This window comes from Prionailurus viverrinus, chromosome D2 (assembly GCF_022837055.1).
Source record: "Prionailurus viverrinus isolate Anna chromosome D2, UM_Priviv_1.0, whole genome shotgun sequence".
Lineage (NCBI taxonomy): Eukaryota > Metazoa > Chordata > Mammalia > Carnivora > Felidae > Prionailurus > Prionailurus viverrinus.
This window is the reverse complement of record NC_062571.1, coordinates 62377559-62398467: the sequence shown is the minus strand read 5'-3', so window position 1 is coordinate 62398467 and position 20909 is coordinate 62377559. Positions and strand designations below refer to the sequence as shown.

The following is a 20909-nucleotide window of genomic DNA, read 5'->3' as shown; positions in this document are numbered from 1 at the left end:
CAGTCAGGTGCTTGGCATAGTGCTGACCGTGAGTGAGCACTGAGGGCCTGCTGTTAATTGTCAGTATAATCTGGGCTCTTGGGATTTGGAAGCTCTCTAAGCCTCTGGGAACTCCTCTTTTCTGTTTGTATCGGGAGTTTTTCTTTCCCACAAACTGGAAGGGGAGCCCCTGTGTCTCACAGGGCAGGGGCTGGCCCTTTTTGTGTTGGGTGCACTGAAGAAGTGCTCTTGGCCACAGGGGCACTGGTGTCCCCCCAGGGGCACAGTGGGAGGGAGCCTCTGTCAGCACCATGCCTGGTGGGCAGGGACAGGCTCAAAGGCTGGCCCCATCTGAGTGCAGAATGGGTTGGCCCTGCTGCCCAGCTGTTGGTCGCATTTCTGCCTGGAATACAATCCTGGCTTTAGTGGAGCTGTGCGTGTGCACATCCATGTGGCAGGACTCGGCAGGTACAGGGTCCCTTCCTGGTCTCCAAAGGGCCGAGCTGGGGCTGTAGGGCCCACACCCTATGGGAGGAAACCACCAGGGGTAGTGGGTTTCTTTCCTTCCATTGCTCCCCGCCCTGGGTTGCATGGAGCCTTCTTCATAGAAAGACCCAAAGGTCTAAGCAGTGCTTCTCTCCCCTGGCCGTGCACGGGAACCATGGGAGAGGAGGGGGTTCTAAAAAATACCCCAGACCAATTAAAGCTGGACCTCTGGAAGTGAGACCCAGGCATCAGTATTCTTTAAAAGCTCCCCGGGCGATTTTGTAGGGCCAAGTTGAGGATCATTGTGTTAGAAGAATGGGTGTCTAGAAACAGAAATCAGCGGCCATTCTGTAATGGAAAGAGAGATGGGCTTGAACCTGAAACACTGTTTGGTTCTCTCCATGGCAGCTGTGTGAGCTAAGGCAAGTGTCTTGTCCTCTCTGGGCCACTGGGTTGTCTTTTGTGAAATGGGAAGGTGAAAAGGATAAAATGGGACAGTGTCCATGCCTGACACAGAATGTTTACCAAGTTAGACTCAGGTGTGTAACGAATGTGGCTGTAGGCTAAAGCATCAGGGAACCATATGGAACCCAGGGACCCTCAGCCATTACTGTAGCCATGCAGGTGGTGTGAATTCCCCAGGCTTCCAGGAGATTGGCAGGTATATAGGATGGTAGACACATAGTTAAAGTGTGCTAGACATTCCCTTTGGGCTGGGGGTGGTCTGGGAAGGCTTCCTGTAAGAGGTAACCAATAGGTCTCTGGTTTGTGGATCCTTTCAGCTCCTGGCAGGGCAGGTCCTGTTTTAGGCGTTTCGTCTGCATCTCCACCCCTAGTGGTGGTGATGGAAATAGTGAGACATGGAGAGGTTTAAGCAGCACGTCCACTGCCACACAGCCAGGAAGCCAAGACGGGCACCCAGTCTGTCCACCTTTCAGCCTGGTGCTTGCTTAATGAATATTGCATTGGTCTCCTGACTGAGAGGGGCAGAGAAGTTGCTTGCTCCTGGGAGCTCCAGCCCGCCTGCCCTCCTTTTGCAGAGCCCCACCTTTTGACCCCCTCAACTGCCAGAGAGGGTGGCTGGAGGCTTCCTGGAGCCTGACCACAAGGCCCAGCCCTAAAAGACAGAGGGAGACTGAATCAGTCTGCATGTGGCCGGAGTGAAGCAGGCCTAAGACTGGTCTGTCTGCACCAGGCCCTTGGGCTCTGTGGCAGCGCCTTGGTGAGCCGAGGGGCAGACGGAGCCGAACTTGAGGAAAAGCTGGCAGGGGGCGGGCTGGGCTCACCGGCTGCTGGCGCTGGGACTTTCTTCTTGGGTTTCAAGTAAACAGTCTCGGCCCTCCTCCCCCTCCCCTGCCTCCACCCCTGGCTCCTCATTCGATGGGTCTCATGTGTTTCTATTTAAGGGTTGCGAGTAAACCCCAGTGATTGGCGGCCTCAAACCCTCTTGACTTCTCGCCTGGGCCCGGGCTGTGGAGACTTCTCTCCTGCTCGCTCCCTCTCCCTCCCGAGGGGAGGACCGCTGCCTCTCTTTTTCTCTGGGTTCACAGGGGCTGGGGGAGAGGCACGAGCCCTCCTCCTTGCCTTGCCTTGCCTTTCTCCCTCTGCTCGGCTCGGCCTCAGCCCTCATGGGCGGCCCTCCTGTCCCGCCCCTGCCGGCCGAGGGGTCTGGGGAGACCACGTCCGCACCAGGCCTCTCCTGCTGCTCGCTCGTGCCGGGCTGTGACTGACTCATCGCAGCGGCAGGCTCTTCCTCTGAGTTTCCAGGGCCTCCGCTCGTCCCCAGCTGTCCCCCCCCTCCACTCCGGCCCGGCTCCCCATGTCCCCCGGTCCCCGCGGCGCAGCGGGCCGGTGTGGGGCCTTGCTATATGGCCTGTCCTTGGGGCCCGGAGAGCTGCGAGCCCTGGCTGCGGGCGGCCCCTTGGAGCGGCAGCGGCGCTGGCGACGGAACAGCCTCCCCCGAGGCCGATGGACAGGGGGCGCCCCGGCCGCGGGGCCATGGCCGGCCGCTGGCTCACCGCGTGCTTTCTGCCCTCGCCAGGTGCCGACACCAACGCCGAGCCCATGATCCTGGAACAGTACGTGGTGGTGTCCAACTATAAGAAGCAGGAGAACTCGGAGCTGAGCCTGCAGGCCGGGGAGGTGGTGGATGTCATCGAGAAGAACGAGAGCGGTGAGTGCCCAGACGGCCGCGCTGGCTCCCGGGACGGACGGACAGACAGACAGACAGACAGACGGACTGACGGTTGGCTGGTTTTGTTCCCTACCTCCTCCCCCACCTCTGCAGCTGTACGTTATTTCCATCTGGTGGGGAGAGGGCCGAGGAGGCTGAAGTTTCCCCTGTTGGTTTGGGCTGCAGGCCAGCACTTTGCCTGGTGGTGGAAGAATGTCTCTCCAGCTCGGGGAAATTAACCGGCTTGTGTGCATGCAAGGGCAGGGTGGCAGCCGCCGGTGCAAGGTTCCCAGCCTCTGTTCAGGGTCCCCGTGCCCACTGAGGCCACAGGGAAGGTAGCTCCCAGCTCGGGGGCACCTTAGGGGAGCGTCCCCTGTTGGCACCATCGTCCAAGCCAGGGTCCAGGCAAAAAGACTGGGCTCTGTGGCCGCTGACTCTCTGGTGGGGAAGGCAGGCCACGACGTCACTGTAAGGGCCAGGGTTCTTGGGCCCCTGGCGCCTTGTCTGAGGAAAGGCCAGGCCTATGGGGGTTGGCTGGTGTCCGGGTGGGGAGCTGACTGCCCGTGCAGAGATGAAGGCTGCCAGGACCTGGGAAGAGGGCCCAGGCAAGGGGATAAGGGAGCCAGGGAGGGCCCCACAGCAGTCACCCTATCCTTGCAAGCTGAGGCTTTGTCTCGTCCGGGCCCTGCCGATGGCTATCTGGGGCCCCTGGTTGCACGGTTCTCACCAGGTGAACACAAGTGCCTTGGTGCCCTTGGCAGCAGACATCTCTGCAGGTGGGAAAAGGGAGGGCCTGGGTCTGTCTGAGGGGCAGGGCTGGGACATCCATTAGCGGTTTCCCCATATCCTGCTGGGGCTTCAGTTGGTTCCTAGGGTGTTTTGTTTTGGTTTCAGTTAGCTGCCAGGGAAGGTCCCTTGCACAGTATCCTCTTTGGGCTGTATTTGGACACTCCCAGAGGGGAGGGGCCTGTTTTCCTTTTCCTGTCTGACTCCCTTCCCTTCCAATATTTTGAACCCTGAAAGGAAGGTCGACCAAAAGGTGACTGTACTCCCTCTGTAGACAGAGTAACTGAGGCACAGATGGACTGTGGGAAAGTGAGTTAGTGAGTGACCTCAGGGCAAAAGCAGAACAGAATGGGGGGCATTCCCAGGCCCCCGATTCCTATGCCTATGGGCAGCAAGTAGCTGTAGAGACGCTGAGGAAATCCCAGCAGGCCTCCTGGGGGAGGTGAGCTCAGCTTCCTGCTGCAGGAGGCTCAGGAACTGTGCTCCCTTGAGAACAGACCTGTGATACTAGCACAGGTCTGACTCCTGGCCCTCCTGGGTCTGGGGTCTTCACAGACCCTTCAGAGAGGTCAGGCTTTGTCATTGTACCTGGTGTCATTGGCAAGGTGGTTGGCAGTGGCATTCCCCACCCCGTGGAGCTACACCCCTAGCTTAAGGCGTGAGCCTTTCACCCCCAGGTGCCCACACTGGTCTCTTTCCTGCATAGGTTTTGTCTTCAGCCTTTGTCACAGTACCAGGCCTACCTCCCCAGCCCCACTTCCCATGCCTGCCCCAGGGAAGCAGGCATTGTCACAGGGGCCTGGCTCTGGAAACCCTGAGTACGTCGAGAGCCAAAGGAAGGGATCTCTGATGGTAGAATTGGAGGCAGCAGCTGAGACAGATGTTTCTGGAGCTTGCTCCAAGGGGAAAAATGGGCCCACTTCTCTACATAGGGTCAGGGCTGCTCAGAAATAGAGTTCTGGCTTAGGGAGCCTTGTGCCATTTCACCTGCCTGTGTCACCAGTACGGCTATATAGCCCAGCAGGAGAAGTGAGCCCCCATGTTTCTGCACACCAGCCACTGGCCAGGATGGGGAAGACCCCCACACAAAAGGAAGTCCACATGCTCGAGACTGATTCCCAGGGGCAGACATCCTCCCTCTACCTTCCCATCCCACACTCAGGACCCTAGCAATGCTTGGAAGCCCTGCCTAGCCGTGGGGGAGAGCGCACCTGGAAAAAGTGTAGAGGCACCTCCTCCTCTGAGGAGTCCCGATGGCTGTGTGAGGGGGGCTCCAGCAGCCTGACTCCCCAGAGCAGTCCAGTCTGACACATACCCCCTCTGAGGGAGCTGCTGGCCCTAGAAGCAGGATTCTGCCCCACCAGTGGCTGAGGCTGGGTAGCTTCAGATCCCTTAATTCCTCTGGGCCTCTGTTATCCCTTCTGTAAAATGGAGATAATTTGGTGGCTGTTTGGAAACAGGAACTGGAGTAATGACCTCCCTGAGCCTTCTCCCAGGTCTGAACTCTGGCTGGGAGACTGTGTAGGGCCCTAGGTGTCTGGTAGAGAGCCTCCCTTGAGGTGGTTTTTTGACTTCTCTAGGACTTTGTGTCTTTATTCTTGGTGGAGATTACTGCTTACCAGCAGATGTCTGCACAGGGACCTTGGAGTGCTATGTCCACCATGCAAACCCACGCTGTCCATTGCTGTCAGAAACCGGGAGGCCTGGAGTGTACAACCAGTTTAACTAGAGAATCTAAGTGGGTGGAGAGGAGAAAGCAGAAGGACCAAACTGCAGATCCTTGGGACAGTGGTGTCCCACTTCAAGGAAGCTGGGTGGCTGAGGTGGGGGAGGGGAGGCGTGTTGTGCATCCTGTAAGCTGGCTTTGGGAGGAGTGGTGAGTGAGGCTTTTGAACTCTGTAACAAAGACCCAATTGTTATGCCTCTGACCTTGGGACACAGTGGGCGTGTTGAGGCATTTCCACTCCAGTGGTTGGGGCAGCAGCCCCAGTTAGCACCATTCCCCCCGTCCCCCTGCCCAGGGCCTTGCTTTGCCCACCAAGAGCCAGGACTCTGCCTGTGTCCCCTTCTCTCTTGGCTGGAAGTTCCTCGAGTAGAGTGTTCGTAGAGGGGTCCACCAGCCTTTGGCTCTGCCTGTTCATCCAAGCCCTCTGGCTGGGACCATAGCCAGCAAGTGATTTGGGGTATCGTTGTGCCAGCCCCCAGCTTTGGGGGATGTAATCTCCTTGGTCTAGAGAGAGATGTGTCTGGAAGGCAATTCAGAGTCAGTAAAAAGTAAACGCCAGGGGCCATTTCATGAGTATCATTTTAACAGAATCAGGGAATGACCCTATGCGGTAGAAGGCCCTTTAACAATTTTGAGGCTGAAGTAACAGGCTAAGAGGTTAAGTCATTTTCTTCGAGTCCAACAGCTGGGATCTCTGCCCTCTACAGAGGACATAGGAGGAGGGTGCGAACCGTCCCATCCCGGGTAGGATCACCAGGAGCTGGTGGCGTTGCATGTTGGGGGAGAGACGGGCTGGTTGAGATGACCACAGGTCTCCCTGTAACATCTTTGAAGGAGGAGGACTCTGTGTCCCACCTTCCAACATGGTGGTCATAGGTAGTGGGAACTCGTGTTGTTAATTGTTCCTTTGAACTTGGGGGCAAGCGCCAGCTGAGAGGATCTCAGGAGGGTGCCCACTGCACCGAGGATAAGCCTATTCCAGGGAATGGAGGTGGGCAGAAGTCAAGAACACCCAAAGTGGGTGGCTTCAGGGAAAGCTTTTTTGATCAAGCAGTGGGCCTGGGGCCCAGCCAGAAAGGACTCTTTTTCTCCTTTGATAAACAGGGACAAATCTCGCAGAAAGATTCAACAGCTTTGCTTGCTTTGACAACCAGCAAGGTTGTGCAACAGCCACTGTTGTCTTGTCCTTGGGAACCCCTCCACCCTCTACCCTTCACATACACAGCATCCCTTGAGATGCCTCCTTTGTAGGACATTCTTGTGCCCCAAAGACCACACTGGCTTCACCTTCATGCAGCTATAATCTGGTGGGATATCTTGTAGAGTGGTGATGGCAAGGTCTCCGTTGCTCTGGTTGCTGATCTCCAACTTGCCAGGATTGCTTCCTCCTTCTTAGGAATAAAGGTCGGGGGAGGATGTGAGGATATGAGTCAACAGATGGCTCATTGTTTTCCTGCCTCACCTTTCCTTCTCTGAGTCTTCATTTCTTTCCTGGTATCAGCATGATAACCCTGGGAGTTCTCACACTTCCTCAGGGGCACATAGCTATAGGACTAGCATCAAATCATGCTGGCAAGGAATTTTGAGCTCCGCTGGTCCACCCAGGTAAGAAATTGTACAGGTGACAAAACTGAGCCTTGGGGAGTCTGCACATCTCAGTCTCCTCCAAAATCAATGCTTTGGTACCAACTGAGTAGTGAGCAGAGGACAGAAATCCACTCAGACTTGCTCAAGAGACTACTGAAAGGATGCAGGGAAATCTCCCTGAACCCAAGGATGTGAGGGGCATCCCAGCCTCACAGGAGCTGGGAACCAGAAAGTCGGCACAAGCCAGATCATCTCTCTGTCTCTCTCTTGGGTGTACCATATAGATTTAAAGCCCCCCTGCAGTCTTCTCACTGCAGACCAACCTCCATTCCCTTCCTGTTCACTTATAACAGCAGCCCGTTCACCTGCTATTGCTCTGTCAGGACCAGACTACATGGCTTTTCGGTTGAGACAACTGCCACCAATGGACTGTGGCTCCTGGTTCTCGGAGTTCAAAATTTCAAGTTTGAATCTGAATCTGATTGGTTACTGGCCAGCCAATCAGCAGACCTTCCATGAGGTGGCCAGCCCCAGGCCAATCAGCTGTGTCCAGAAGTGTCATGGGGTATAAATCTGGCTACCTCACCAGCCTCCTCAGCAGTGGCTGGTGGAGAGCAGCTTTTAAAGAAAGGAGATGCAGAGGGGTAAAGTACCCTAAAACATGTTGGGCTGCAAACTATTTACTTGTTCAGCAGCTGTGTGTGTGGTGGAGAAACAAAGAATCAGGAATCTGAATAGTAGGTTGAAGATTGAATATTACCCTAACTTTGTGATGTAAATAGGAATCACTTTGTTTCCTCATGAGTAGAAGGGGGCAGTGATAAACACTGCATGGGCTTTTGGGGGAGGGGGCTAATAAAGTAGAACCATTTATTATTTGCTAAATATATTTATTATAAAGACAAACTGATAAGCTTGCAGATTTTTGTGTCATATGATAGTTTTGTATCGACAAAGATACTGCATTCTTCAACCATATATTTTGTGAGTTAGAATTTCTTTCTAACACTGAGGTTGTATCTCTTCTGTTATTTAGCTGTTTCTTCTTGAACATTGTTATAACTGGTTCTAAGTGAGCTTCTTATAAGGGAGAATCTACATAGTGTTCATTTATTCACTCATTCGTATATTTCACAATTCTTGAATACCTCCTTTATCCCAGTCCCCATGCTAGTTTGGTGCGTACCCATAAGGTTCCTGCCTTTATGAAGCTTAGGCTCTAATCGATGTGAGCATTCTGGGTACTTAAGGGGTGGACTGTATTGTCAGGCTGGGGTGGCTTCACAGAGTTTACAGTGTCTTCAGTGGACTTCTCTTATGTATCTTCTATGTCTTCTGCTTAGATTATGTGCTTACTAAGAAACCACCTGACTGCTAATTCAGATTGCCACGCTACCCTACAAAAGAGATAACCCAATAAAGACAGGATAGGCTGTTTCTAAAAAGGCAGGTTAACCACAGTCTGCATTGCAGACTATCTCTGGCAGGCAGGTGTCGTCCGCTTTGCCTGCGAGGGAAAGGGCCACAGAGCATAGATCCAGGATCAAAAGCTAGCATCCTAATTCTGCCTTGGGCCCCCTCAGCACAGCTTTATATATTGCAGACTAGAGATTGTTTTGAGAATGGGATTGCAGGACGGCCTAGCAACATAAGATATGGCTTCAACTTAGACAAGCCTGGTTTTCATCTTCACTTGGTACTTGCTGGTGGTGAGTCTGAGAAAGTTACTTGGGTCTCCTGAGCATCAGTTTCCTTGCCTTTAAAATGGGCATAATTGTACCCACAGCTATAGGGTCAATGTATGCTGATTTGAAAGGAATTCCGTGCTTAGTACAGGGCCTGGCACACAGGAAGTGCTCAGGACGTGCTGGTCGCCAGGAAGACTGCTGGACTAGGGCAGCTATGCCACAGATTGATCTTGGCGCCCACAGTAGGCCAGTTTTCCTCTATGGCCTCCATTTCCCTGCCTGGCCAGAGAATGGATTGCACTCAGTAGTGTTAAGGATTCCCTCGGCCCTGATGGTTTGCAAGGTGGGTAGGGCAAGCAGGGAGCTTGCTGCAGGGTAGCGAAGGCCAGAAACCATGTTGGAGACCAGAGTCGCAACTTTAGAGCCCTGGCTTGGGTAGCTGTCCTTGCCCCAGTCTGTGACAGGAAAGGAGTTGGAGAAAAAAGTAAGTTCCCATTGGTGACCCAGAGACCATACTCTCACAGGGCCACAAGCTTCGAGCAAGGCTGAGGGAAGAGGAGTGGCTCACCCATGACATCCTCATGCTGGCTGTCCCGCAGTGACCCTGTTGCGTGGTGCAGAGCTGAAGCACTGGGGGTGGTAGGAGACTAGCAGAGTCAAGGAAGGCTGCCTGGAGGAATTGGAGGCATCGCGCTGGGCCTTAGAAGGAGGTTAGGTAGGCAGAGATGCAAAGGAACTCTAGGTCCACATGAAGGGGTGGAGGGGTGCGCCTGGTGGGGCCACCTCCGGCGGGTGCGTCCTGATGAAGAAAGTGGAAGCTGGGCGGCAGTGGAGGGGGAGGAAGGATGGGGCCATGGGAACAGGTGAGCAGGAGAGGGACGTGAGGATGTGGCACTTGAGGCAAGCAGTCCCAGCTGTGGGGAGGAAGGTGGCAGGGGAAGGTGGGTCTGGGAACCAGAAGTCGCTCTTCCCTCGAGTGAGCCGTTGTCCGGGAGGCGTCCCAGGGCTTGTCAGCACTGAGCACTGCCAGCCACCCGGCTGGAGCCAGCTGCCAGACGGCTGGGTAGAACAGTAGCCACCAGGGTACTCTCTTGTCTTGCCTCCGCCTGTTCAGGCAGGACGAGTAGGGTGGCTGGTCACTCCCACTTCACATTGGCTCTGTGGACCTGTCGTGTCCCAAACTCCTCTGAGGCCATCACCCTGGAATAGTCATTTCTGAGCAAAAGATGTGTTTTGGTGGTGACCTTGGAAATCCAGCTGACATGCCAGTGTGACACCAGCTGCTCCTCTCAGCCCCGGGGCAGCACAGCTTGGCTGCCTTCCCTTTTGGGGGGCACACAGGTTTGCACTGAGTTTGCACGGGCATCTCCAAAATGCTGCTTTTCGGGGTTTGAACACCAAGGGAATACTTAAACCACACACTGCCCAGACCGCAGCAAGGCCCATCTTCACGCGAGCCGTCGTTACCCTATTATTTGACCAGGTGCCAGGCTGCGGCCCAGAGGTGAAGAAGGCCCACACGGTCCCACCCTGACGGGGCTCCCATGTAGTGGTGAGACGGTCACAAGTAAACCAGGAAAATATTTGGAGATTTTGAAAAGCGCAACACAGGAAATAGGGCACTGTGACCCTCACGTGAATAAACGGCGAGAGTGGGTAATCATGTGGCCAGGAAAGGCCCCCCTGAAGGCCTTCTGTGCTGAGAGTGTGTGGAGCTCGGTGGGCAGAGAAAAAACCAGAGGCCAGTTGGTTTGGGGAGCACGGTGGCGAGTGAGGGCAGAGAAGGGGGAGAGGCCAGGTGGTACCACGGCAGGGCGCATTCTACGTACAACAGCCACCGCGTACCTGGTAGGAGTCTTGCAGTGTAGCCACCAGGTGACCCCACTCCCCTCCCCGGATATACCCTGGCCCAGGTGCCCAGGGAGCGGGCACCACTGGACACCCCCTGCCCGTTCCCAACACGCACACTCATGTGGGACCTTTCGCCAGTAGGAGCGACAGTTCTCGCCGCACGGCTGAAGCACAGGGAGAGAGTTCCCCACACAGCATTCCCTCCGCTCCTTACATAACAGATTTCCACCCTGCCATTGTGGCACTTTCTGGGGAGTATAATTTGTCAGGACCTCAGGGAATTTGGGCTGAGTAATTGCCCCTTGTTTCTTCCCCCCAGATGAGCCCGTGGCTGTGTGATACTACATTCTCAGCAGTTGGGTTTTCACTAATCACTCGTGGTAGTGGGGTTTACCGCCCTCCTCTCTATCAGCATCTTTTCAGATTCCGTAACCTCACCCTCTGGGCTCCCAGTGCTGGCCTGCACTCCCTGGTCTCCTCACAGGAAAGCCAGGGTGACCCAGTTTAGCTGGTCGCCCTGTGATGCTTGGTGGGAGCCAGTGTCCCCTGGGACTAAGTGGAGAGCAGCTCGTGGCTCATGGAAGCCCCAGCTTCACTTCTACCTATGTTTAAAATGTGCTTTAGGGAATTTGGGGGGGATTTTTGTTTGTTTGTTTCATTTAATCGTCTCAGCCTCCACTTCACATTTCCCTTCTTAGGCATGCGCTTTTTAGGCTCATGCTAAAATATATTTGCCTCCCTTAAGCTTTTATTGGACTAAATTGTGGGGAAGTGGCCCAGGCTCCACGGGAGGTGAGTGAAAGCCAAACTAAGAGAAAGCGTCTGCCAAGGACTGGCCATAAAGTGAGCGAGCCACGAGTAGGTTTTTGAGATTGGTGTGCAGATCTCTCTCTTCTGTTACACCTGGCCCATCAGCATTGCCATGAGTGGCCCTTGAATCACCATGTCCCAGAACCTTGTGGGTTTATTTTATTTTTTTTTTTAATGTTTACTTATTTTTGAGAGAGAGAGCATGGGTGGGAAAGGAGCAGAGAGAGAGGGAGACACAGAATCCGAAGCAGGCTCCAGGCTCCCGGCTCCCAGCTGTCAGCACAGGGCCCGACGCAGGGCTCAAACTCCTGAACCGCGAGATCGTGACCTGAGCCGAAGTCGGACACTTAACCAACTGAACCACCCAGGTGCCTCATAAACCATGCAGTTTATAAAACATATTAGTAAGACAAAGGGCAAATGCTGGCATTGTGCTTCTCAGAGGTGGAAATTGAAGCCCAGAGAGGTTAAGTGACTCGCCCCAAGGTTGCACAGCTGGAAGGTGAGGTGTGGACTTCCAACACATGCCATTTATCCACTGTTTTGAAATCTGGATGTTTGCATTTCTCTTCCTTGTAGATTTAGAGAGCCATGCCCCTGAGTGCTCTGCTGTGTGAGTTCCCCAGGCCACAGAGAGCAGGGGAACAGAAATCAGTCCTGCTGAAGCCCTGTCTGGGATAGGAGAAAAGTAGTCCAAAGGGAAGTTTCTTGCAGAAGAGTCATGTGCATGCTCCAGTGTTTGGCTCAGCCAGGTCCATGGGCCAGGGCTGAACTGGATGGGTAGATGAGTTAGGGGCATTTGTGATTTCCCCAGAGATCTGCTCACCAGGGCCCTGGTGGGCGGGGCTGAGGGTGTGCAGGCAGTGCTGGGCAGGACCCCAGCCCTCTCTGCCTTCTTCTTTGTCCAAATAAACAATGTCCTGCCCCCTCCCCTTAACCTCACCAGACCCAAAGAAGAGCTGCCTCTGCCTCCTTCTCCCCCTCCCACGACATCTTTAATCTCAGCCCTATTTGAGTGACATCCTACATGCAGGAAATGCTTTCATACACTGTGGTTTGCTTATTCAATCGCCAAATAATGTACCTACTGTGTGCCCAGCACTGGGGTGTAGCATTTGACAAGAACCAGCTGTCCCTATCTTCCTGTCACTGAGGGGATGGCGTTCTAGGGATCCGTCTTGCCTGCAAGATAAAGGCCCAGATGCAGTGAGTCAATCATTTTCACAGTGTACCTGCTAAATGCAAGGCAGAAAGCACAGTGTAGCTGGGGTTCTGTGGTGTCGTGGAGAGGACAGGGAGGGCAGGACCAGAAGGCTATGGGTTTTCATGAATACTGTTGGGTTCAGAGATGGGACAGTGCCTGGTCAGGGCAGTCTTCTGGAGAAGATGGGCCTTGAGCAAGTTGCTGAAGGAGGAGGGGGCTCCAAGCCGAGTTGAGTCAGAATGACACCTTCCAGGGCGCAGAGGGTGGACACAAACAAGCATAATCTGGCCGCCGTGTCTGAGGCTGCCTATGGGAAAGTTTTCACCCAGCAGGGAACAGGCTGGGGGTGTGTGTCAGGGGCCTCAAAGGGCCCCAAATGTCAGGTGAAGGAGAGATTTCCCCCTTTCTTTCCCGCCAAGCTGAGGGAGACCTTTCTGACGATCCTGCCCAAACCTCTCCTTTGTCAGAGGAAGAACAGAGCCTGGAAAAGTGAAGCTCCTCGCCAGTGTCATGTGGCGAGTTCATGGCTGTGCTGTGGCACAGCTGTGGACCGCTGGTGTAGAGGTGGCCGTCCCCGAGGCCCGCTGGCATCTCCCAGCATCACTGAGGTCTTGCCACCCTCTCTAGGCTGGCCACACCCCATCTTGCCCCTGGCTGGCTGACTGAGGCTCCCTGACCCTGGGCCCTCAGCCTGGTGCTAAAGCTGGAGCCTAGAGGCAGGCCCCAGACTCAGAGGTGCTTCCTACATGCTCTTAACACCGTATGTTCAAACACTGATTTTTCAAACATGGTGACTTCCTTCCTGCAAGATCATCTTCAGATGCCTCACCTTGAAAATATGGACTCCCCGCCGTTTAGCGACCCCACTTCTCTGGGCAGTTCCACTGGCTGGCTGTGGTCTCCCCCCAGACCAGAGGCTGTGCCTCCTCGGCCCCTCTTGCACCTCCCTAGGAAGGTGTTGAGGTCGCTGTTGAGGTTGGCCAGGCATCCAGTCCCCGTGTTTCTGGACACTCTGTCTTCTCTTGTTTGTTTTCTGTACTTCTAACTGGTGCCCTTGCAAGGCCCCAGCCTTCTCTCTGCTCAGCGTGCTCACCGTCTTTTGATTACCACAGGAGTTTGAGCTGCTGTGGTCAGGATGCACGCGCAGCAAGGCCTGGGTCTCGGGTCCTACAGGCTTCTCCCAGTCCTGGCCTGGCCATGTGACCTCCCTGTGCTCTGGGGGACTTTGCCAGTTCCAGCCACCCACTCGAGCCACTGGCTCAAGGGATTGCCACTTGGCACAGTGCTTAGGGTGTCATCTCAACGGGCAGGGCGGTGCTAGGCCCTCATGGAAGGAATGCCAGGCTTTATATAAAAGGATCTCAGGTCAATCTAGGTTCCAAGCTCAGTTACCCACTAACCAGGTGGCCTCTCTGAGCATCACCTTCCCTCATAGAATGGAAATGTGATCGGGAGTGAAGACAGTGGCCACGGTTCTGTTCCAGATACCAAGCACCCCACTCCCGTGTCCCTCTTGCTTTTACCAAAACTGGGCAAGAAGCAGGCCTTTCATCTCTGTACTTCCAGAGTTCCTAAGGTCCCTTCTAACCCCTGGGGCTCCGAGAGAAAACCAGTTTCAGCTTAGAGGGAGCAGGTGAGGGGAATTTGACCATGTTGGTAAGCCTTCAGCCAGCTCCCTAAGCAGCCAAATGGGTCACTGGCTGCAAACATCCCTGGGTTTGTAATGATGATCACAGGGCTCGTGGGCTCCTGGACACCTTTGGAATGGGCTTTGTGAGGCCAAATGCTTTGCAGATTAAATTTCTGGACAAAGAACAGCTGAGAAATAGTCCTGAGCTTTGCTAAGCCATTTCTATGCTATGGCAGCAAAAGGGGCGTGTGTGGTGTGTGTGTGTGTGTGTGTGTGTGTGTGTGTGTTCGTTCTTTCGTTCTCTTCCCTAATAAAAGGGAGAGGCGTAGGCAAGAGAGGAGGAAGGTCCAATCCCGAGCCTCCCTCTCTTCTTCAATTTGCATCAGCCAATGGGTACCGCTGGTGCTGCTGTGTTTTCCAGGATGGTGCTGGTAACAGAAGGAATATGATTAGTGTTATGGAATTTCATGGTTGGGGTTGGGGGTGGCTTTTCCCCCCTTTTTAAAATAAATGTTTTGAAGAGTTGCCCTGGAGAGCTGCTGAAAGCAGAGGCTGACGGACATTTTTGGTCATGTCAGACGAGGACAGGATTATCCAAGTGAGCAGGGGTGTCTCTCCCCTTCAGCGGGCTGCAGGGTTCCAGGGCCATCCTGCCAGAAAGCGAGCAAGGGGCCGTAATCACAAACAGGCTGGGATCAGTTACAACCAGAAGTATTACTTTAGACTCTTGGCTTTGATGGGGAAGAATGCAGTTTTCCTCACCCCTCCTCCCCCGTCCTTCTCAAGTTAAACAAGATCTGTGAAAGCAATAGCTCTGGGATATAAAGAGAGGCCAAAATCCAAAGCAGCAAGGGGTCTCAAAAGCCCAGCATGGGAGGGTTCCCCCAGCCCCTGCCGATACTAGAACAGGGGTTTGCCTGGCCTGTTCACTGTCCCCCCATCCCTTCTTGGGTGAACCTGAGAAGCACATTTTCCCAGAGTCTTTCTTGTCTACCTAGGGCATCCTCACCTCTATCTTGCCCACTTGGCTCTTCTGCATATGCAAGCTGGCATTTTCTTCGTGTTTGCAATGTACCTGAGCACCGTGGGGAGGAGGAGGGGGCAGGTGGGAATGTAATGAAAATAGCTTAGCACACTGGAGCAGGTGATTCGCCAGCTTCTTCCCTGATCAGCCTGTGCAGACAACAAACTAATGAGGCCCTCACCCCTTGTAGCCATGACCCGGCCCTGGGGGGATCTGCTTCTCAACCCCCTCTCCTGCCTCGGCTGGCACCTCCTATCTACTCCTTCACACTTGGGGATAAATAATACTGCCCCCTGGAGTGTTGGCACCGACAGGGGCGTGCTTCCCCCGTCACTGGTGCCTGGAGCAGAACCAGGGTTGGCCAACATGTAGACCTCCTTGCCAACAGAGCAGGATTTTAACTGACTGCTCCTTAGAGGAGAGGAAGGAAGTTGACCTCATCCTCAGGCTTTGCACAGAGAGAGTGAGCATCCAGGGCTCCTGCCTCAGTGCGTCCCTTACAAGTGTGTAACCCCACTCTTTTTGCCTCACCGCACAGCCAGACACAAACTCACCTCCTTGGACTTCAAGGGCCCCCACTTTGGGTGAGGCCAGAACATCTTGTCAGCACTGTTGTGGCAGCGGACAAGAGGATTCTGTACCCCAGGGGCCTAGCCTGCCTTCCATACCCCCGTCTCTCAGTCTCCTTGGGGCCGTCCCACCATCTCAGGGCCCTTGGATAGGAAACTTCATTCTAGAAGTGGATTCAGGGTTGGGGAGCCTGAATGGAGTCACAGCCCAGTTTGGTGGGACACTCACATTCTAGTCTAAGGGCCAGGTCAGAGCTGGGGAGCTGGACTCGGTGACAATATTGCTCACTTACTGGGGAGTGAAGTTATAGCCTGTCATGGCTGAGGGTTGAGACTCAGCTGAGGTGTCTTGGGCCTGTCACTGCCAACACCTATTTAAAGGAGGGAAATCTTCATAGTCCACCTCAACCCCCAAACTTAAACTTGGAGTAGGCCTCCCCACCTTAGGACCACCCAGACACCCTAAAGTTGGGTGACCCCATGGAGACTGGGAAAAGGCGGTATGAAGGGCAAGCTAGGTCAGTGACTTCCCAGCTTCCGACCCTCTCTGCCATCAAGGTGCCAGGGTATTCCTGCTGACCATGGTGGCATATTGATCAAAGACCAGCCCTCATGCAGATTGGAAAAATCAAACCAGGCAAACCAAGCTGAACAAGGAAGACTTGATCCCCATGTCCTGGAGCTGATGGTCTAATGGAGGAAGCAGACGGTTCCTGCTTCTGACGCAGCTGAGGGGACCGTGGTCGTTGGTGTGTCATGAGGCATGGTGGTGACTGTCTTTGGGTGTTGGAGCAGGAGGCACCAGAGATTGACAGGGTAAAGGTAGGAAGGGGCCCATCACTGGTTGGTGACCAGAGTGTCAGTCACACCATCTGATCGATCACTAACCGTGGTGAGTCTACAATGAGACACTTGGACCTGGGTAGTCTCTGGGGCATCCAGACTAATGGTGTATCTGTTTGGAGTGTAGCCTCTTCTCCTTGGATTTGAATAGGATCTCTACCAGACCAGCTCTTAGGAACTAGCAAGACAAGAGGGTACCCAGGGACAGGAGAGACAGAAAGGGAAATGGGGCGAGAAAAGTTCAGGGAAAGAAGGAGCCTGTTCCTAAATCACCATAAACCTGGTTGGGCCTTCGGGATGGCTATCCCAGGATCAGAGTGTTTGGGACTCAAGTTAACCTATTTGCTGCTTTCTAGAGACTATTAATATCAGAAGCTGTAAGAAGGGTGAGAAAGGGATCACCGAAGCACCTCCTGTATATCAGAGAGCGAGCCAAACACCTTTATTCTTGTAATTCCCGCCACTGCCCCATAAAGCACAGGTATCATGACTTTCATTTATGAGAAGGCTGAGGCCCTGGGAGCTCAGGTGATTTGCCAGCTTCTTCCCGGCACACTCTGCTGAATTCTGGTTAATTCTCTGTGGTTCTTTGGGCCCTGAGTAGGGCACCATGGTGGGGAGAAGCTATTTTTGGTATAGCCTTCTCCCCACCCACCCTCTGGGTGTTGGGGACAGCAGGTCTCTGGGGCTGCCCATTCCCAAGCTCCAAATTGTGCCCACCAAGGAGGAGGGCTTTGTTTGTGTTTCCTGTATGAGAAGCCATGACTCTAAGAGTCCCAGTGGAGCCCTGCACCAGCCAGTGGGGCTGCTTTGAATGGGTTTGAGGAGGGGCCGCTCAAGGCCTGTGCATTCCTCCTGGAGCCTCACCCAGGGCGTCGGCTTGTCCCTGGTGCCAGGCCTGTGAGACCTCCCTGGGCTTTGCCTTTCCATTCCAGAGAAGGGAGAGGACCAAAGGAAAATGGCCCGTTCAGGTGTACACGCTGATCACACGGGAGCCCTTCCAGTGGGAGGGTCAGCTTACTGGGTGATCTTGGGCAAGATATGCAACAAGCAACCCAGATCTCCTGGTCTCAGGTCCCTGTGGGCAAATCCTCCTAGGTGAGCCATGAGTCAGAAGCACCTCGTGAATCTGGGGGGACTGGAAGAGGGATGCCACCTAGGGGCTGCGTAACTGTCCTGGGCTCCAGCAGGGCAGAAGGCCCGGGCCAGAGGGATGAGCGCTAGAAAGAAGCCCACTGCTGACCCTACACTGACCCAGGAGCTAGACTTTGAGAGATACTTGAGGATAAGGAAGCAGGAGAGACTTCGGTGTGTGGGTGGGGAAGCCAGGGAAAGAGGAGGAAGTCTTGAGCTCATTTGTCATGGCATTTCACTTTCAACAACTATTTACTGAGTCCCTTCTTTGTCTGAAACACTGAGCTAGACAGGGGCTTGAGAGGATGCCAGGATGAGCAAGCCTTGGCCTTTGTCCGTAGAGAGCTCTTGGTCTCGCCGGGGGAGATGGCCAACCCAAACCTGAGGTCGGGGGTGCCGGGGGAGCACAGGGGCAGAAGAGCAGAATCACAACTGGCAAGGATTTGCGGGAACATGGCAAAAGTGGTGGCTTTGAAAGATGAGGCCTGGGCTTAGCGATTGATGGATCTGGGAGAGCAATTTTGGGGTCTGCTGGGTGTGCACAAAAACAACATAGAGGGCACTTCCTGCCAGGCTGCATGGAAGGCTTGTGTTCAGATCCCACTCTGCCACTGGGTAGCCAGTCTGGGGCCATTTTGATCCTCAGTTTCTGTATCTATAAAATGGGGGTGATATTTTGAAATCCATGTGGCCATTGAGAAGGTTGACTGAAAAAGTTGTGGAGTGCTGTATTCGTTTTCTCTTCTCTTCCCCGATAGACATGGGCGGGCCGCCGTCCAGTCTGGGCAGTGAGTTGTACTGGGGGAGCAGGGGTGGGAGTCCATCAGGCTCCTGAAATTGCTTGGAAGAATAATCCATCCGCCCCCATCTACCTACAGCCCACAGACTTTTCAAAGCATTTTCCCATCTGTTATTTCAGAGTAGCTCTCTAGGGCTAAGTAGGCCAGGTGGCTTTGTTTCCATTTTTTCGAAAGAAGAAACTGAGTTTCAGAAGGGTAAATGGTTTGCACAAGACCTCAAAGCCTACTAATGGCCAAACTTGGATTTGAATCAAGGGGGTGCATATTCTTTTTTTTTTTTTTTTTTTTAATTTTTTTTTCAACGTTTATTTATTTTTGGGACAGAGAGAGACAGAGCATGAACGGGGGAGGGGCAGAGAGAGAGGGAGACACAGAAACAGGCTCCAGGCTCTGAGCCATCAGCCCAGAGCCTGACGCGGGGCTCGAACTCACGGACCGCGAGATCGTGACCTGGCTGAAGTCGGACGCTTAACCGACTGCGCCACCCAGGCGCCCCAAGGGGGTGCATATTCTTAACCCAACGCTCCTTTTGCAACATCAATGTTTCCCAAGGAGTGGTTTGTAAAAATGTGTGGCGGACACAGGATTAAGTGGCATGGAATCCTGTCACGAGACAGTTATTTGACTTCTCTTCCACAGCACGCCGGGTCAAGGGCACAGTCTCTGTTTGGCACTTCGGTGTTAGCATGTGCTGATGTTGCTGGCCTGTTTGTTTGTTAGAAAAATCTGGCCCCAGCCTTCGTGTCTCGGTAGAGCTTGCCTTAATATCTGACTAGCAGTCTATAGCATTGTTGTTTCAGTGTATGGGTTTCTCCAGTTATCTTCTGTTTGCACCAAGGAGTATTGGCTTTCCACTTAGTGTAGCATAGGAAAATGTCTTTTTTAAATACAAAAGTATTTACGTGCTTCTTGTAAAGCAAACACTAGTAGAGGTACCACCTAGAGGGCTTCACTGGATGTCTGGTGCTCTCTTAATGACTGAGGTTTGGGAAATGCAGTTACAGGACCCCAGTGGGACACTCCTGGGTACCTTCCTTCCCCACGGTCTCCTAGAGTGACACCAGAGGCTCCCAAATTCCCGCCGGGAAAGGAGCCTGGAAAAGCATCAGTATTGGTGGTGTCTGCTCCCCACACAGCGTAGAAGAATCCACGTTGTCAGAGAGCTGTTGACGTCAGGCGGTACAGAATTTTGCAAGGCCTCTATTTAAAATTCCCCAAAAATTAAATAAGGAGGGTTTGGAGGGAGGAATGCCCTAGGCAAATTGTGGAGTGGGTTTGTTTTGTTTATGGAGATGGTCTTTAAAGTTGAAATCGCCCCCGTTTTATTTTTGCCCCAATTGACGAGGGGCTGAACTCAGCTGGAAGGGAGGGGATGGTTGTCAGCCTAAGGCTTTTAGCAAAAAGCAACTGCGCTCTGGGGCCAAGAAGCCTCTTTTTTTGGCAAAGAGAGAAAAGGGGGAAAAATATACAACCTCCTGCATGTATACTTCTGAGGCACCGAAGTAAGCTAGTTCAAAAAACACAGATAACTCCTTATGTTTCAAGTGACTGGTAGCAGTTACAGAGGATCCCCTCTGCCCTTTTCTCCAGGCTGGAAACACACGTATAAGGCACAGACACATTGCTTAGGCTGCTTTCCATTCTTTTCTCTTTGCTTTCTCACCAGAACCCTGGTTAGTAGATTGCTGTTTAATATTCTCTTCTCACTAATAAGGACACTTCAGCCTCCTCCTTCAGCCATTTTGAATGGTCAAATATCAACGTAGCCCTAAGTTGATGAGTGTCCATGCCACTGCGTGGTGCATGGCCTGACTTCAGGCGGTACAGAGAGGCAATGTTAAATATCGCGGCAACGCGCAGTGAACAGTGTTTGTCCCGTTCCCATTCTCTTCCAAGCCTTCTGATTTGCCTCAGCTTGATGGTCCACTGTCTTTGACTCCTCTCCAGTAAATCTCTTTTTGTAACAAAGAGGGAGGGAACAGGCGTAGGCACAGCCTCTGCAGACCCATCACAGCTCAAATTTACTATGTTGCTTTGTTCTCTGTAATTTTATGGTTGGGGCCGGTGGTCCTCTTTGTTCATGGCGGCGATCTGAAGTTTCCTAAACAAATTATTTTCTCAAAGTCAAAAGACAGTTGCTTTAAATACGTACTTACTCAGTGAACCACAGCATACATAAGTACAAGGATATGGCAAAAGCCCTGCATAGTGTGGAAACATCTGAGGTTGAGAAATGCTGATCCAAAGTCACTCTCTCCTGGCAAAGCCCTTGGGTAAGATCTTGCGCCAGAAGACTCTATCAGCCTGAGTGTCCTGCCTCGCCCTGCCATGTGGGCCCAGAGAGAGGGGGAGAGAGGGGCAACCCAGAGATGGGGCCTGAAACCACCTGTAGCCCCCTTCTGGGGTGGGAGTGGAGGGCGCAAGGCAAGAAGCAGGGAGAGTGAGCCACGCCTGTGACTCCTAAGAATGGAGTCTGATTTGTAGACACTGATGGAATGAAGCAGAAGAAGCAGGTAAAGGGGACTGGTTTCCCTGGCTCATCTGTCACATGGAAATCTGGGGAACTAATACAGCAGGGGGTGTCGGTCTTCTTCTGCAAAGGAGCGGACAGCTGGAGTC

General features: G+C 53.4%; 1 protein-coding gene across 7 annotated transcripts in view; it reads left to right on the top strand.

The window, feature by feature from the left end:
• Nucleotides 1-20909, top strand: part of SH3PXD2A (SH3 and PX domains 2A) — a 242582-nt gene that overhangs the window by 181737 nt on the left and 39936 nt on the right. For all 7 annotated transcript variants that reach the window (XM_047824949.1, XM_047824947.1, XM_047824948.1 and 4 more), the window contains one exon: nt 2507-2638. In XM_047824949.1, the coding sequence (XP_047680905.1) occupies nt 2507-2638 (132 nt within the window). The remainder of the gene's footprint in view (nt 1-2506; nt 2639-20909) is intronic.